General features: G+C 42.2%; 1 protein-coding gene across 3 annotated transcripts in view; it reads left to right on the forward strand.

Annotated features, from left to right (window-relative positions):
* Window positions 1-14,518, forward strand: part of txlng (taxilin gamma) — a 60,475-nt gene extending 45,957 nt beyond the window's left edge. For 2 of the 3 annotated variants that reach the window (XM_078559379.1, XM_078559380.1), the window contains 6 exons: window positions 4,123-4,317; window positions 6,249-6,368; window positions 7,733-7,807; window positions 8,431-8,523; window positions 11,348-11,443; window positions 13,932-14,518. In XM_078559379.1, the coding sequence (XP_078415505.1) occupies window positions 4,123-4,317; window positions 6,249-6,368; window positions 7,733-7,807; window positions 8,431-8,523; window positions 11,348-11,443; window positions 13,932-14,267 (915 nt within the window). In that variant the 3' untranslated portion in view covers window positions 14,268-14,518. The remainder of the gene's footprint in view (window positions 1-4,122; window positions 4,318-6,248; window positions 6,369-7,732; window positions 7,808-8,430; window positions 8,524-11,347; window positions 11,444-13,931) is intronic. The other variant, XM_078559381.1, reaches the window with a different exon arrangement.
* The last annotated feature ends 2,616 nt before the right edge of the window (window positions 14,519-17,134 follow it).

Genomic DNA, 17,134 nt, shown 5'->3' on the forward strand with positions numbered 1-17,134 from the left:
CCACTTCCACCATGTTCATGGACAGCGAGTGCCAGGTCATTAGCTCTTGCTGCATGAAAAAGTTCTTCCTCACATCCCCTCTTCATCTCTTACCCAAAACCTTAATCTGTGTCCCCTAGTCCATGTATCATCAGCTAATAGATACAGCTTTTCTTCAGCTACCTTATCTTAACCTGTCATTATCTTGTACACCTTTGTCAGATCTCAGCTCAACCTCCTTTTCTCCAAGGAGAACAACCTCAATTTGCCAACCTAACCTTATGGTAAAGATCCCCCATCCTTGGAACCATTCTGGTAAATCTCCTCTGCACCCTTGCAAGGACCCTCACATTCTTCCTAATGTGTGATGACCAGAACTGGATGCGATATTCTAGCTGTGTCCTAACCAGAGCTTTTTAAAACTTCAGCATAACTTCTCTGCTTTTGTACTAAATGCTTCTATTTATGAAGCCCAAAATCCCATATTCTTTGCTAACTACTCTCTCAGTATCCTCTGCCATCTTCAAAGATCCATACACATGAACTCCCCCCTGGTCCCTCTGTTTGCACACTCTTAAGAGTGTGCCATTCAGTATATATTATCTCTCCCTAACCATTCTGCCAAAATGCATCACCTCACACTTGTCTGTATTAAATTCCATCTGCCGTTTGGTCCATTCTGCTAGCCTGTCTGTGCTATTGCAGTCGGTTGGCACCATCCTCATTGTTCGGTATCGTCAATAAATTGTGAAATTTTACTCTATTCCAATATCTAGTTATTTATCAAAAAAAAGCAGTGGCCCTAGCACTAACCCTTGGGAACACCACTATCAACATCCTAGGGGTTACCATTGACCAGAAACTGAATTGGCCAGCTATATAAATACCATGGCTACAAGAGCAGGACAGATGTTGGGAATTCTGCAGCGAATAACTCGCCTCCTGACTCCCCAAAGCCTGTCCACCATCTACAAGGCACAAGTCAGGATGTGATGGAATACTCTCCACTTGCCTGGATGAGTGCAGCTCCCACAACACTCAAGAAACTCGATACCATCCAGGACAAAGCAGCCCACTTGATTGGCACCCCATCCACCATCTTCAACATTCACTCCCTCCACCACTGACGCAGCAGTGTGTAGAATCTACAAGGTGCACTGTAGCAACTTGCCAAGCTCCTTCGATAGCACCTTCCAAACCCATGACTTCGACCACCTAGAAGGACAAGGGCAGCAGATATATGGGAACACCACCACCTGGAAGTTCCCCTCCAAGCCCCACATACCATCCTGACTTGGAAGTATAATACTGTTCCTTTCCTGTCGTTGGGTCAAAATCCTGGAACTCCCTTCCTAAAAGCACTGTAGGAGCACCTACTGCAGTGGTTCAAGATGGCCGCTCACCACCACCTTCTCAAGGGCAATGGGGATGGGCACTAAATGCTGGCCTAGACAGTGACGCCCACATCCCCTGAATGAATAAATTTAAAAATCATCTTTCAGTCACAACTTACTGTTCTCTACCTGTAGAGTAATTGTTTATCTAAGCTGACACTGACCCTCCTATTCCATGAGCCTCAAATGTCTAAAATGGTGAAGGCACTTGATAATGGTAGGTGCAGAGAAACTAGTTCCTTTGCTGGGGGAGTTCAGAATAAGAAGGGCATTATAAGTTAGAGAGAGCCCATTTGGGAGTAAAATCAGGAAGCACCTTTTAGGTAAACTTTAGTGGTTATCTGAAACCTTTTTAAAGTCTGCAATTGATAGATTTTTGTTAGGTAATGTGGTGTTGAGGTATATGGAACAAATGGAGGTAAATGAAGTTGACTTACAGATCAGCTGTTGGCTAATTGAATGACAGTTCGGGCTCAAGGGGCTGAATGGCCTACTTCTGTTCTTACATATTCAGCTGCCTTGACCTTTGGTAACTGCGTGACATTTTAGCCATATATAGTGCATGTGAACCTAAATTATGTGTGATGTATTGAGCACTCCCTACCTAACAACATTGCGGGAGCAGCTTCACCACCTGAACTGCAGTGGTTCAAGAAGAAAGCCCATTACTGCCTTCTCGAGGGCAACCAGGGATGTGCAATAAATGCCAGTCTTGCCAGTGACCCCCATATTCCAAAATTGAACAATGGAAAATTGTCCTTTCACTGTGTTCCTTGGAACAACCACTGTGTCGTACACAGCTTTCCTAGACTCTTGTTAGTGCAACTCCCTGCCTCATTAAATCTACCCTCCTTTTATTGTTTCCTGGCTTTCATCCAAGTCTTTTAACCTTGATGTGTACACTGTATGGATCCATAAGTGGTCCCTCCAAATAAATTCTCAGTCAATAATTTAGAAAACACCATTTTAAAGCCAAATTGCAATTAAAATAAGTCCAATTAATTTTTAAACTGCAATTGAAAATGGCTATGCCAATCAACAGCAACACTCACCAAACACCCTCCCCTCCAATAAAACTGGAGGAAAGTAAAATATTCAAATAGATAACAGATTTTAAATGCTCGGTGCTGAAAACTGAATGAGAAATGTTCCATTCCCCAGAATCCACGCCAGTTCCCTTTATTGAACATAATTCCCCAAAAGTAGGCTCCAGTTAAAATGCTCGGAATTCCATTATGACTTCAAGCACAGCTTATGTTAACTTTCCTATATTTCATGGTACTCATTGTTAATGGCATGTACACAGCTGGATTTTACAACCGCCTGCCGGGTGTGTTTTCGGTAGGGATCACATTAAATATGAGGGGTGGCAAACCCACCAGCTTCCTGCCCACCCCTGAGGTGGGTGAGTGCCGAAATTGGCAGCCCATCTGCCATTGTTAAATAAATAATTAACGGCCAATTGAGCTTGTTACCAAGCCAATTGACCTGGGCATTACGCTGCCCACGCCATGATGTGGTTGACGTGGGCAGGCTGTTTTGCTTAACACAGGCGGTTAAAAGGCAGGAAGGGAAGGGGGAGAAAGTCAGTCGGGGAATGCCTTCTGCACCTTGGGGCACCCCTTTACCACCTCGCTCATCCCCCCAACCACCCCCTCTTCCCAACACCACAGGACGTTACACTCTCACACACCCCCTGCCCCCACTGGCCTCCAAAACCCACCCTCCCAACACACCGCCCTCCCCCCCTCCTCCCGGCTGCTCAATCCCCCCCCCCCCCCCTGCTCGCCCTATAAGTCAGGGACTTATCTGGTTCCGGAATCCATCGAAGTTCTCCCTGGGCTTGCTTGCTGGCCCTGCTCCCACTACCCCATTCTCATGCTGTCAGAATAGCGAGGAGGCTAATAGCACTCGCCATTGTTTATATGTAAGTGGCACAGGAGCTTCAGACATGTGGTTAAACATGAATATCCAAAAGCTTATGAAAATGGTAGCTCACTGTCTGGTTCGTCATTTAAAGGCACTGAATGGTAAGACGTTTCTGTATTTGCAGGGTGAATGCAAACAAAACCATCACAAAGCTAAGTCTTGTCATTTCAAGCGTATATACCCTTTTAATGACATGTTTAACATGGATTCTTGTCAAACAACCTCTCTACACAAAATTGAAGTGTAGAGTCTCACTGTTTCACATTTTAATTGTTGTAGATTTTTAAAAATCTAATATTTTTACTTTCTCTTTGTCTCTCTATATCTCTCAAGCTGACCTTCCTTTCCCTCATTTTATTTCCTTTTCTGGACCTGATTTAACATTGAATTCACCCATTCTAATTTACACTTCCTCCTCAGCCCTTGTGCTGTTAATTTCACAACCCTGCAATCCAGTCGGTTAGGGAGATACACAGTTGCTTTCCCTGTTCACCCAGGTCCCAAATGCCCTGGTTCCCTCACTACCAACTTGCAATTTCACTAACTTGTTACGCAAGAAGTGGAAAATCCTAAATATGCACGGGGAAGCCGAAATAGTGACAGATGCTATTAAGTGCCCTGCCACAGCAAAACTTGGAAGTTTTGTTGGTCACTAACCCTGCCCAATAAAATCCATAAATAGCTATTTGGCGTCTTCAGTACTCTGATTGCTAAGTGGCTAAATGCCCTGATCCAGCTTTTGTGAATGGTTTTCTTTGCATTTGGCAGGAATTCACTTGGGGTAATGAACTGACCGCGAAAGCATTTTTAAATTATGCAGGAGGAAAATATGCAGCGAGCTCGGGAGGAAGAAGAGCGCCGCAAGGAAGTGACAGCGCATTTTCAGATGACCCTCAATGAAATTCAGGCCCAGATGGATCAGCACAACCTACACAACACTAAGTTGCGACAGGAAAACATTGAACTTGCTGAGCAACTGAAGAAACTAATAGAACAGTATGAGCTGCGAGAAGAGGTGATTTGGGGTTGCTTTGGAGCCTTGCATTTTGCTTGTAATGGAGAATTGCGGATGCTAAAATATCAGAAGTTTTCCAGTTTCACAGCGTAGATGTTCATACTTCTTTTTGAGCAACGTTTGCTGTTGTAGGAGTTAAGTTCTACATTTGCACATTTCTTTTCCTTATTTTCTAATGGTAGCGAATAGCCCACATTGGTCATTTTCTAATAAACGTTGTATTGTAATAGATGTATGGAAAGCTGGTGTCCAACCTAATTGCTCAGACCTTTTACACAGCATCTAGAGGCTGCACTCCTGGAAGCATGGACTTCAATTGTGGTTTCACAAGTCCATTCATAACTTTGTAATATTGGCCATTGGCAAATTGGCCATGTGATTTAATGGGAGAAATACAGGACTGGAATGGCTGGGTGGCTGCAATTTTACTGTGGTTACGCTTTGGATGGTGTGTGTGCGTGTACGTGGGAAATGTTGTTCCAGATTGGCTTTAACCCAAAGAGACCTGGATATTAAAGGAAGTTATTTGTTTTGCGTGTACGTGGTGTTTTCAATATCTAAGTGCAGCACCTATAGAACTTGCTGTAGTTTCTCGTGTCAGGGGCACTCTGAGTAACAGGCAGAAAATCCATTTTAATTGGGCTATTTGCTTTGTCTCTTAGCACTTCATGGCTCTTTACTGTTGTCAACTGCAGTTAAATTGAAATAGCACTTTCCCAATGATCAAGGGGAGTTTTTAAATGAATCGATGCTGCTTAAAATTGGCTTAGTTGTAGAAGACAGAGGGTGATGACAGAAGGATGCTTTAGTGACTGGAAGCCAGTGTCCAGTGGCGTACCACAGGGATCTGAGCTCGGTCCCCTATTATTCGTCATTTATATAAACGACATAGATGACTATGTTGGGGGTAGGATTAGTAAGTTTGCGGACGACACAAAGATTGGCCGGGTGGTTAACAGTGAGGTTGAGTGTCTTGGGCTGCAGGAAGATATAGACAGGATAGTCAAATGGGCAGATAAGTGGCAGATGGAATTTAACCCTGAAAAGTGTGAAGTGATACATTTTGGAAGGAGTAATTTGACAAGTATTCAATGAACGGCATGACACTAGGAAGTTCTGAGGAACAAAGGGACCTTGGCAAGTGAGTTCATAGATCTCTGAAGGCAGAGGGGCATGTTAGTGGGGTGGTGAAAAAGGCATATGGGACACTTGCCTTTATCAATCGAGGCATAGATTACAAAAGTAGGGAGGTCATGTTGGAGTTGTATAGAACCTTGGTGAGGCCACAGCTGGAGTACTGTGTGCAGTTCTGGTCACCACATTATAGGAAGGATGTGATTGCACTGGAGGGGGTGCAGAGGAGATTCACCAGGATGTTGCCTGGGATGAAACATTTAAGTTATGAAGAGAGGTTGGATAGACTTGGGTTGTTTTCATTGTAGTAGAGAAGCCTGAGGGGTGACCTGATCGAGGTGTACAAGACTATGAGGGGCATGGACAGGGTGGATAGGGAGCAGCTGTTCCCCTTAGTTGAAGGGTTAGTCACGAGGGGCAGGAGGTTTAGGGGGGATGTGAGGAAAAACCTTTTTACCCAGAGGGTGGTGACGGTCTGGAATGCGCTGCCTGGGAGGGTGGTGGAGGTGGGTTGCCTCACATCCTTTAAAAAGTACCTGGATGAGCATTTGGCACCGTCATAACATTCAAGGCTAAGGGCCAAGTGCTGGTAAATGGGATTAGGTAGGTAGGTCAGGTGTTTCTCATGTGTCGGTGCAGACTCGATGGGCCGAAGGGCCTCTCCTGAACTGTGTGATTCTGATTCTGCTGATCACTTTAGTTACAGATGCTGCTACATGTTAACTGTGTCATTGGTGGGTTTGTGAATCCTGGGTAGTTTATGTTGCCTTGTTCCTTCTCTCTCCACTCCTACGTAGCACATTGACAAGGTGTTCAAGCACAAGGAGTTACAACAGCAGTTGGTAGATGCCAAACTTCAGCGAACGACAGAGATTATGAAAGAGGTGGATGAGGAACATCACAGAGAAAGGGAGTTTGTGAGTAAAAGCTGGTTATTCACTATATCTTCTCTGCTTCCACTGAAGTTGCAAATTGTACATTTCTGTAATACATTGCAACCTTTTTTGAAGTCCGGTATGTGTGAATGTGTATAACAAAAATATTACACTCCCACACACCCCCTTCCTTCCCAAGTTTTTTTCCATTGTGCATTATTATTATGGGACTGTCATTTTGGGCACTGTTTAGCTCTTTATCCTTCCTCTAGAGCTCTGAAAGCATTTTCCCCCCCTATTTTAATTTTGAGACCCCATGGTTCTTTTCCTGGATCTGAGACCCTCCAATATGTTAACATATTCACAGAGTTTAACATAGATTCATAATTTGTACAAGTCTAAAAATCCATTTTGGTGAAAAATTAAATCAGCTTGCGTAAGATAATACCTTTTCTATCTGCAGCACCACTGCAAGTGCAGTGCATAGTCTTAAAATGAAAAGACATCCTATTGGTGTGGTATGTTTGTGTACTAATGTGCTTTTAATGTCTCAGTCAAATTGAAATTGGTGCAAAGTGAAAGTTAACCAGGGGATTTATCCCAGACTACTCTTGCATTACGCAGCCACTGGTTACACAGTAGCATGGGCAGTGGCTTGGGAATCATTTGCCTGCCTCATTTCAGGAACAGGTTCATTGTAGAGGCTAAAAGCGATGAGACAGAACTTTTAAATGTAGAAATTAGTTTTATCTTTGAAGAAAGTGTACCTATACCACATGGACTGCAGCGCTTCAAGAAGGCAGCTCACCACCACCTTCTCAAGGGCAACTAGGGATGGGCAATAAATGCTGGCCCAGCCAGCGAAGCCCACACCCCATGAGCGAATTAAAGAAGAAGCTAGTCCAATTCATGATGGACACAGCATCATGTTTACTTGGCTTGGAGAGTAGTTTGTGACTGAGGGCTTGGACTGATAATCCTGAAATGTTTTCCTCCTTGCATTTAAAACTCCCAATAAATTTGAAGACTTAGTTTGAGTTATTTTCTGGTATGCCTGTCTAAATTTGGGCTGGCCGTCTTTTATGAACATGTTTTTAATGTCTTCTATTGTTTCTTTCTCTGGAGGCATCCAATACTTACTTTCGGGTTCCAAAAATACCAGAAAGCTGAATGGGCTGTGTGTGCCAAAAGTATATGGCAGGAGCAGTGTGAGGCATCTCTGCTGCCAGCATGTATCAGTTTATCAAATAGATCACAGGGTTCCTAAAGAAGTATGTGTGGTTTTTTTTTCCCTTTTGTCCAGGAACATCACCGTTAGTGGAACTGAAAGCAGTTTCACCATCCCAAATGTGAAGGTGATGTGTCATATTTTAATATATTACTTTTTTTTTGTTCTATTTTGTTAGCTGCTAAAGGAAGCTACTGAATTGAGGCACAAATGTGAACTCATGAAGCAGCAGGAGGCACAGCTGAAACAGCAGGTATGTTCCAGCAAACTGTAGTGGTAATTTTAGCTAAGCTCCGTCCCCCTACCAGCCAGCACGATGTTCTTACGTACCAGCGAATGTGCTGTTGGACTGTCATTAGTCATGTTCTGTAGGATGGTTTCTGCCATTCAAAGACTCCACTCACTATCTTCTGTCTGAAACGAGGTACAGCATCCAGGCGATTGCATTGGGTGTGTGAGGTTGGGTTTGATGGAACTGCTCATGTCCATACTGGTGGCAGCTCTGTTAAATGTAGCTACAACCCCACACCAACCCCCCTATCCCTGCCAACCTACAACACTCTCTTCATCCAGAAGGAAGGAGATGTAAAGTCAAAAGATAATCCAGCTGCAGAGGTAAATATGATGGGAACAGAACAAACTTAGTGAAGTGAGTTTTTAAAAAAAAAACACTTCTTCAAACGCCACAGAGGAAGAGAGACAACATGTTAAGACTTGAGAGATCAGAATTGGAAGAAAAAGGCTAACACACTGTATGACACCTGGTCAGTTTTGATGTGAGCAACACCTGATCCAATTAGCATGATACTTAATCTTAGTTGTTGCAATAATGTTATCTAACCATTCAATGCATGTGCGATGTTTCTTGTTTTGAAGCTTTCCCTCTATATGGATAAGTTTGAAGAATTCCAGAGCACACTGGCAAAGAGCAATGAAGTTTTTACAACGTTCAGGCAAGAAATGGAGAAGGTAAAGGCAAAGTTACCAATGTACCGTTCTCTCTGCTTTGTTCAATTTTGTAATAATTGAATTACCAACGTTGGATTTTTCTGCCTAATTTTTTTGGTGCTGCCTTACTTCGCTGGTTTGTCTTTTTTGAAATTTGTATACTTGGGGCTTTGGAAAGAGACCTTGTCTCGTTTGAATAAATCCTACTACGCTGGTACGCTGGAATTGAATCAGAATCAGCAACTTGAGATATATGTAAATGAATTGGCAACATGAATCTGAACTTTACATATCAAACTTCAATCTCCATGCTATGCACTTACATGGCCCACAAAGAGAAACAACTCAGACCCTTATTATCAAGGCCATCAAGGTGGCTGACAAGTGCCCTTTATTTTAAGCCAGACCAAAGTTTGATGTCACCCATCAGATTGGGGTATTGGAGGCTCGATGCAGAGGCCTGTGCTCATCCATCTAGTGTTCAGTGTCTACCAGAATTCTACAATGGCAAGCAAATAGCCCTGAGTCAAACCCCCCTCCACCGCCCACAAACTAGTGGTATCATTGTTCGTTGCTGTATAGCATGTGTGCATGCTGCCACCAAGAGTGGATGACGGATCACTCATTACATATGGCATTTTCCTTTCTTCAGTCTCCGGATGTGAGTGCTGCTGGCGAGGCTGCAATTACTGCCCCATCCAGAGTTGCCCCGAGAAGGTGGTGGTGGGCCACCTTCTTGAACCTGAGATGCAATGAAGTGACTTGCTAGGCCAGGTCACTGGGCAGCCCTCTTCTTTACGACATTCGAGTTACGATGAACGGCACTTAACGTTGGCTTTGACTTTACAGTGTCACGCCAGCGAACAAGTTCAAATGTTCATACATGTGCATCGACGTTCTGCGTCGCCCATCTCCCTGACTCAAGGCGCTCAGTTACTGTTCTGATGCCATTAGTACAGTACTGTACTATACCCCTATTTGTATTTTTAGCTTATTATATGATTTTTTATGTCAATATGATTGCTATTTACATATAAATATATTAATGTTGCAATATTACTTGTCTATAGTTGATTGAGTACAGAATTTGGGGTTATTTTAGTGAAAATATGGTATTGGGCCTTGGTTCAGGAACCGATCCCCCATTTATAGCTTATGGGAAAATCGGTTCCGAGTTACGACATTTCAACTTACAATTGGTTCCTGAAAACCACAGCTTGTCATAAGTCCAAGGACTGCCTGTATATTAGTGTGGGGCTGGAGTCACAGACAGCCTAGGTTGGGTAAGAATGGCAGGTTTCCTTTGTGAAAGGACATTAATGAACCAATTGAGTTTTTAACGACAATCTCTTAAATTAAATTCAAAGTCTCAAATTGCTATTGCAGGATTTGAACTTGCATTCTCTGGATTATTAGTCCAGGCCTTTGGATTACTCGTCCTGTAACATGACTACTGCACTTGGTACAACTCACATTTGTCAGTTGTCTAATGAAGGAGGAAGGTGGGATCCTTTGGGATTGAGCTAGTTCCAAAATGCACGTTTCATAATTTGAAGTTTGAAACCAAGTCAGCTGTTTGTGCAGAGTTGGTAATGAATCCCTGAACCAAGCAGATCTATAGTTCTCCTGTCCCGTATTGGTGATTGCCGAGGTTTAATGGGGCCTGGAGGGGTTAGATCTGTTGCCGAACTTGGAGCTCTTTCCACTTGGCTTTGGACACCCTCGAAAGCCAATGTTGGGATATTCCTGAGTGGATAACCAACGACAAGCTTACTTAATGGTAGTTGACAGTTTTGCTGGTTAAGCCCCAGCGTTGCTCCTACCCCCACAAACATTGCCAAGGCCTGATCGCTGAGGTGCCGCATGTGTCCCTGGGACTACAGCATGTTTGCTACACATCAGGCAAACGCTAACTACTCACATGGATTTCTTAGTCATGAAAATAAAAACAAATGCTGGAAATTCTCAGCAGGCCTGGCAGCAGCTGTGCAGAGGGAAAGAGAGTTAGCGTTTTAATTGATGAGCTTTGATGAAAGGTCATAGGCCTGAAACATTACCTCTGTTTCTCCAGCTCCACAGATGCTGCCGGACCTGCTGAGCATTTCCAGCATTTTCTGTTTTTATTTCAGATTTCCAATATCCGCAATATTTTGCTTTTAGATTTCTTCATAGGTTGGCTTGGAGACTCCTGATGGAAGTGGGGAGTTTCTACATGTGTCACATGCCCAGTTGACAAAAAGGAGTAGCAAATCTCAGATCTGAAATTGATTTCTTTCTACTGAATGCTTGTTGTCCTTGCAATGTAAAATTGATTGCTGCAATGATACCAAGTATATAGTATAATCCTGATTCCTGTTTGACATTGATAGTGAGACTTAACTCACTTCTTGCTTTTGTGCACTGTAGAGCGGACTTTTTTTCAACATAAAATAGAACTGGGGAACCCTGCAATATTAGTGACAGAAAAATACTTCATAGAACCTTTTGCAACGCTGTCTCTCCTCCTCCTCCCCCCCCCCCCGCCAAACCAACAATCCCAATTTAAAATGTGTCTGAGAGAAATTGGTGAGTGGAACTCTTCTCTGACATTTTGAGTCTGTAGGTGTGGTACTTGATGGTATTAAAGCACATAGCTTGGCCCAGGGATCTGTTCAGTTGATACACTTTCTTCTGGTAAACCAGGTGAATTACGTTGCTTTAGAAGCAAGAGAGTAGATGACTGATTCAAGGAGAAAACATAGCCCACGTTTACGATTTATGTAAGGATGGTCCACTGGGGAGGGTTAAATGTGTTTTGGTGTGATGTCACACTGAATGGGGTCTTGTGTCCTTCTCCCTTCTGCAGATGACGAAGAAGATCAAGAAGCTGGAAAAAGAAACTACAGTATGGCGTACTAAGTGGGAGAACAATAACAAAGCACTCTTACAAATGGCTGAGGAGGTGTGTGCAATCTCTTTGTTAACCGTCCACAGCTCTTAGTTGTCGTTGATTGTGTTGTGTGCACAGGTGCTGCTTCGCACAGAAGAACGCTAATTCCAAACTTGTAACCTTGAGATTTTTCTGAGCAACCTGCTTCATTGCAGATCTACAAAACTGATCTTATATAACTTTCTAATTTAGAATGTGGTCAAAAAACATGGAAAGGGTTGAAATTTAAAATATTCCTGAGGTGATAAACAGGTGCTGTCAAGATTGGGGGTGGAGGCCAAGGTTAGGAGATACAATATTAAAGATTCCAGTGAGCTCAATATCTTCCCTCTGAAAAATTACACCTCAATCACCCTCTTTGAAAGTGTATATTTTCGGCTTTATAATGCATCTGCAGGCAGGCAGCTGTTGACAATTAGAGAGAATGCAGAAGAACTGCTTTTTTTTTTGCCTTAGGTTGGAGGTGTGTTACATGCTGAAATTTATCAATGAGTGATGAAAGTTTGAATGAAAATTCCTTTTTCCCTGCACTAGAATTGTAGAGAAAGAACACTCTATGCTGCACATTGTGGGTGGCAAGTATTTTGGGACTTTGGGCAGAACGTTGCATTTGGTTCTTGGCCCATGATCGGGGCTGTGAAAATCCATAGGCGTAGAATTCTGCTCCTTTCATACTAGTGACTCCTCCCATTCATTTGAACTCTACAATTCCTACACTACACATGCATTTTATTTTTGAGAAAAAAGGTTGCTTGTTCAAGCGGTTTGTCCAATTTTCCCTCTCTTTGCCCAACATAAAGAACCACATGATAAGTAACCTCCTGTAGGAAAATTACTGTCGCTTGCACAGTTTCTAACTTTCACGGTTAAAATTCTGATTATTATCTGGATCTCTGCCACTGAAAGGCTCATTTAGCTGCATGTTGCACTAAAAGTTTGGGATAAATATTTTTAACTGCAATAGTCCCTTCTTTCTATATTGTCATATTATTTGACAATTGTGAGGCAGCTGTTCCATTTCCTTAAATAAAAGCATCTTCTGTTACAGTGCAGTATGAAGGGGGCTGGAATAAAAAGGCACATTCTCCAGCTGTAATACCGGTCAATATTATAACACTCACAATGTGAAAAGTAAATGGTGAGCACCAGCTGGTGGGTTAATCAGTGATCTTGGGTAACAGCCCTGTATTTACTTCTAGTTACCACTTGTGAAAGCATTCCCTGTGGAGATCTACACCCAGAAATGGTTTAGATTTAATTATCTTTTTTACACTTGTTGGCCCTCTTCCCATGTTTAGTATGTAGATGGAGTTTTTTTTTTAATTTGCTCATGGGTTGTGGGCATCACTGGCTAGGCCAGCATTTATTGCCCATCCCTAATTGCCTCTTGTTTAGAAGGCATTTAAGAGTCAACCACATGGCTGTGGGTCTGGAGTCACATGTAGGCCAGACCGGGTAAGGGTGGCAGATTTCCTTCCCTAAAGGACGTGAGTGAACCAGATGGGTTTTTACGACCATCGGCAGTGGTTTCATGGTCATCATCAGGTTTTATTGAATTCAAATTTCACAATCTGCTGTGGTGGGATCGAGCTCCTGGAATACCAGTCCAGTAATAATACCACTATGCCATCGCCTGCCCCTATGCACTAGTGAAACTTGTGCACCCTCTCTTAAGAGGTTCCGCAGACCAAGTGTTCTCTGTCCCTTGCTGACAAGCTGCTGTGTGTTTTTAGAAATGGATACTGGCATTTAATAGAGTTTTAAATCCTATGTAAGGAGACCAGATCAAAGGCTTGTTTTGGCTGTTTCTTCTTTGCAGGTTTTAGAGTAATGGGAGGGAGAAAAGCACTTAGAAATCTACAGGGATAATGCTCTCCCATTTCCGTTCTTTCTTAGCCTTCCCTTTTGCTCAGAATTAGCATGCCATAACTTTGAACCTTTACTTCTCCCTCATGCGCAGAGCTGTTGGAAGACAAAACCACCTTCTGAAACAAGGCAGAGATGGGCAGTCCCTAACTGCTCAGACATCAACATCAAATTGTTCTGTGTTTGGATAATTCTTTCACAATTACAGAATGTCCCCAAGCGCTTTATAGCCAATTAAGACCTTCTGAAGTGTAGTCGCTGTTGTAATATGGGAAACACGACAGCCAATTTGTGCACAGCAAGCTCCCACAAACAGCAATGTGACTGACCAGATAATCTGATTTTGTAAGGTCGGGTGAGGGATAAATATTGACCAGGACACTGGGAGGCACCTTCCTTCTCTTCAAAATAGTGCCATTGGAGCTTTCCCGTCCACTTGAGAGAGCAGAAGGGGCTTTGGTTTATCGTTTCATCCGAAAGATGGCACCCCTGACAGTGTAGCACTGTCTCAGGACTACAGTAGTTATCATAGCATTTCAAAATTTAAGAATAGATGCAGCAAGTATAAAGTAAATGGCTAGAATTTGTAACATATTGAAGAGATTTTTTTTTGCTCTTTTTAAATTTTGTACAGAAAACGCTTCGAGATAAGGAATACAAGGGTCTACAAGTGAAACTGGAGCGGCTGGAAAAGCTTTGCAGGGCCCTGCAGACAGAGAGGAATGAGCTGAATAAAAAAGTGCAGCTTCTTCAGTGTCAGCTTTCAGGAAACGATGGGTCTTTAGACCTGACAGAAGAGGAATACCGGGCATGCAAGACCCCAGATCCTTCAGAATTGGCTGAGGTGAACACGTCAAGTCTGGAGGAAGGAGGAAGGCAGTCTCACGCTACAGCTATTTTAGATCAAGAGTGTTCAGCTGGAGATCTAGAAAATGCTGTAGTGGCTTCAGGCATTGATTCTGTTGACTAAGATTATCCGTTTTAAAGAAGAATTGTGTGGAGTTATATATTTTTGTGTAATTATTGTTTGACTTGTTCTTGGTAATTATTGGCTTTGTGGTGAGAATTTCTTACACATTTTTCTACCATATCTGTATTTTCTTAGGGGAAAAAGGAATTTATGTGGTTCAAGTAGCTGTATGGTGGGTCAAGTTAGTCTACTTTATAAATTTTCATAACTGATTATATTTGTTTCATCCTTTTTAAAATTGAATTTTTTGACATTGCAATCCACCTCGACTCTCAATACTTGGACTGAGATGTAAACATTTCATGCAATTTTAATAACAGATGAGTAACATTTTTTTAAAAACCAAGCTTGTTTTTTTTTTGCAACTTAGGTGCAACTGGACACATTTGGTTGGGACATGCTTCCACAAATGGGATTGCTATCGGCTATTCTGACAGCGTGTTTTGGGAATCTCGACCTTCCGTAAAGCACTGCTTCTTGATTGAAACTTCTGGCAGATGTGGGAACAGTTAATGTTAAGAGCTGGAAAGTAGGAGAGTGGTCTCTGATTGTAGACTGCTTCAGCTGAACAAAAATGGATAGGAAACGGGGTCCACAAGCAGAGTTTGAGATATTTTGGAGCATTGGCTGTTCCCCATTGGCCTTCAGTTCAGTAGAGGTGCAGGCTGTGCAGAGAAGTGAAGCAACACTAGTTTATGCCACTTGAATTGGGGTCGTTGCCTGTTAGTTATTGTTGTCCTTATACCATCCCTGAAATTATAAAGAACCAGAGTGCCATCAGTCTAGTGGCTTTATAGTCAGTGTTCTACTGCCTATGCCACTGTTAGAAAGAAACTTCCAATTAATTTTTATCCTCAATAAATGAGCGTTGGGAATTGAGCTTAATTTGGCAGGCTGTTCTCACACCACATTTTTTGTTAATTTGAAAGTTCTGATGTCCTGCCATTGGAGCTGAGCCTGATTTGTTAGTAGCAAGTGATCTAAGAAAGTCTAGTATTTCATTTTTTTTTGTAGCCTGTTTGGTCAAAGCCACCATTTTATTTATTGTTTTCCTTCATTTATTTTTAAGAATAAAGGGAATATTTTCCCTGAGACAATTTTTTTTAATAATGTAGCTGTGGTAACTGCACTATCCTTTCACCTCAGGATTTGAACCTAGACCAAAGCTAAGGGGATAAAAATCGTGTGCCTCTGGCTCCAAGAGTTCCAGATGAAATTAACCTTGGCAGTCTTCATCTCTGAGTTTGTATCTCTACAGCACAAGGCTGTCTTTGATAGAGCTACTCCCTCAGAGCCATTGTAGGTGGAAAAATAAACACAAGTTAAATTGGGCAGGGGGAAGGTTTGAGGTTAAAATTGGGTTTGAGGTTACTATTGAGACATTTGGAGTATAGTGGGGGCTTTTAGTCTCTTTAGTTATGCCTGACTAGTGACTACTAAATACTAGGTACCAAAAATAAATAACTATCTCATTCTCACCACTGAATTCAGCATAAAATGTAGGTGTCAATCTATATATAGATAGGTACATATGACTTATGAGCAGGAGTAGGCCATTTGGCCCTTCGAGCCTGCTCCACCATTTAATAAGATCATGGCTGATTGTGGTCTCAACTTCACCTTCCTGTTTTCCCCCATAACCCTTGACTCCCTTATCTATGAAAGATCTATCTAATTCAGCCTCGAGTCAATACAATGACCCAGCCTTCACTGCTTTCTGGGGAAGAGAATTCCACAAAATAATGACCCTCAGGGAAAATATTTCTCCTCATTTCCGTTTAAAAGGGAGATCACTTATTTTAAACTGTGGCCCCTAGTTCTAGTCTCCCCCACAAGAGGAAACACCCATCCTATTAAGTCCCCTCAGGATCTTATATGTTTCACTAAGATCCTCTCACTCTTCTAAGCTCCAATGGGTAGATGCCGAACCTGTCCAAACTTTCTTCATAAGATAAGCCCCTCATCCCAGGAATGAGTCGAGTAAACTTTCTCTGAACTGCTAACGTAATTGTACCCTTTTCAAATAAGGAGACCAAAACTGTGCATAGTCCTCCAGATGTGATCTCACCAAGGCCCTGTACAGTCACAGTAAAACTTCCCTATTTTTATATTCCATTCCCCTTTCAATAAACAACAACATTCCATTTGCCTTCCTAATCACTTGCTATACCCGCACACTGACTTCTTATGATTCATATACCAGGACACCCTGATCCCTCTGTACCACCGAGTTCTGCAATCTCTCTCCATTTTGAATAATATACTGCTTTACTATTCTTCCTGCCAAAGTAGACAATTTCACATTTTCCCATGTTATCCTCTATCTGCCATTTTTTTTTGTCCACTGAAGTAACCTATATATGGGGAGTGTCTGTCAAAATTGAGCTTTGATAATTAAATGGAAAACTTCTGGATGCCAACTCAAAATTGTTGGCAAATTTTCAATAAAATGACCAATTTGAGCCCTGGGGGTGAATGAAAAAGAGGGATATCTGAATTGATTGTGAGGTGGTCTTGGTTTTTAATAGACATAATTATTTATAAATCATCCCATTATCATCTGCTCTATGAATATATTATCTAATGGACCATACAATTCCCATTCCAGAAATCCTGATTCGAGCTGTATTCCACGTAATCAGATTTTCATGTATTTAACAGTATTCATCTCTCTGAACTTTCTTCAGTTTACAGAGTTTTTGGAAGGCTATTGATATACTCTTTCCCACTCTCAGATCTGTCAACGAGCAATGCTCTTCCCCAGTCTATCAGATCCATAGTTCTAGTAGCATACATTTACTCCACATTATGAGGGATGTGGATTGCAGTTCCTGCACTGAGCCATTTGCAAACCCTTCCACACGGTG

The sequence above is a fragment of the Cetorhinus maximus genome, chromosome 16 (assembly GCF_964194155.1).
Source record: "Cetorhinus maximus chromosome 16, sCetMax3.hap1.1, whole genome shotgun sequence".
Taxonomy (NCBI): Eukaryota; Metazoa; Chordata; class Chondrichthyes; order Lamniformes; family Cetorhinidae; genus Cetorhinus; species Cetorhinus maximus.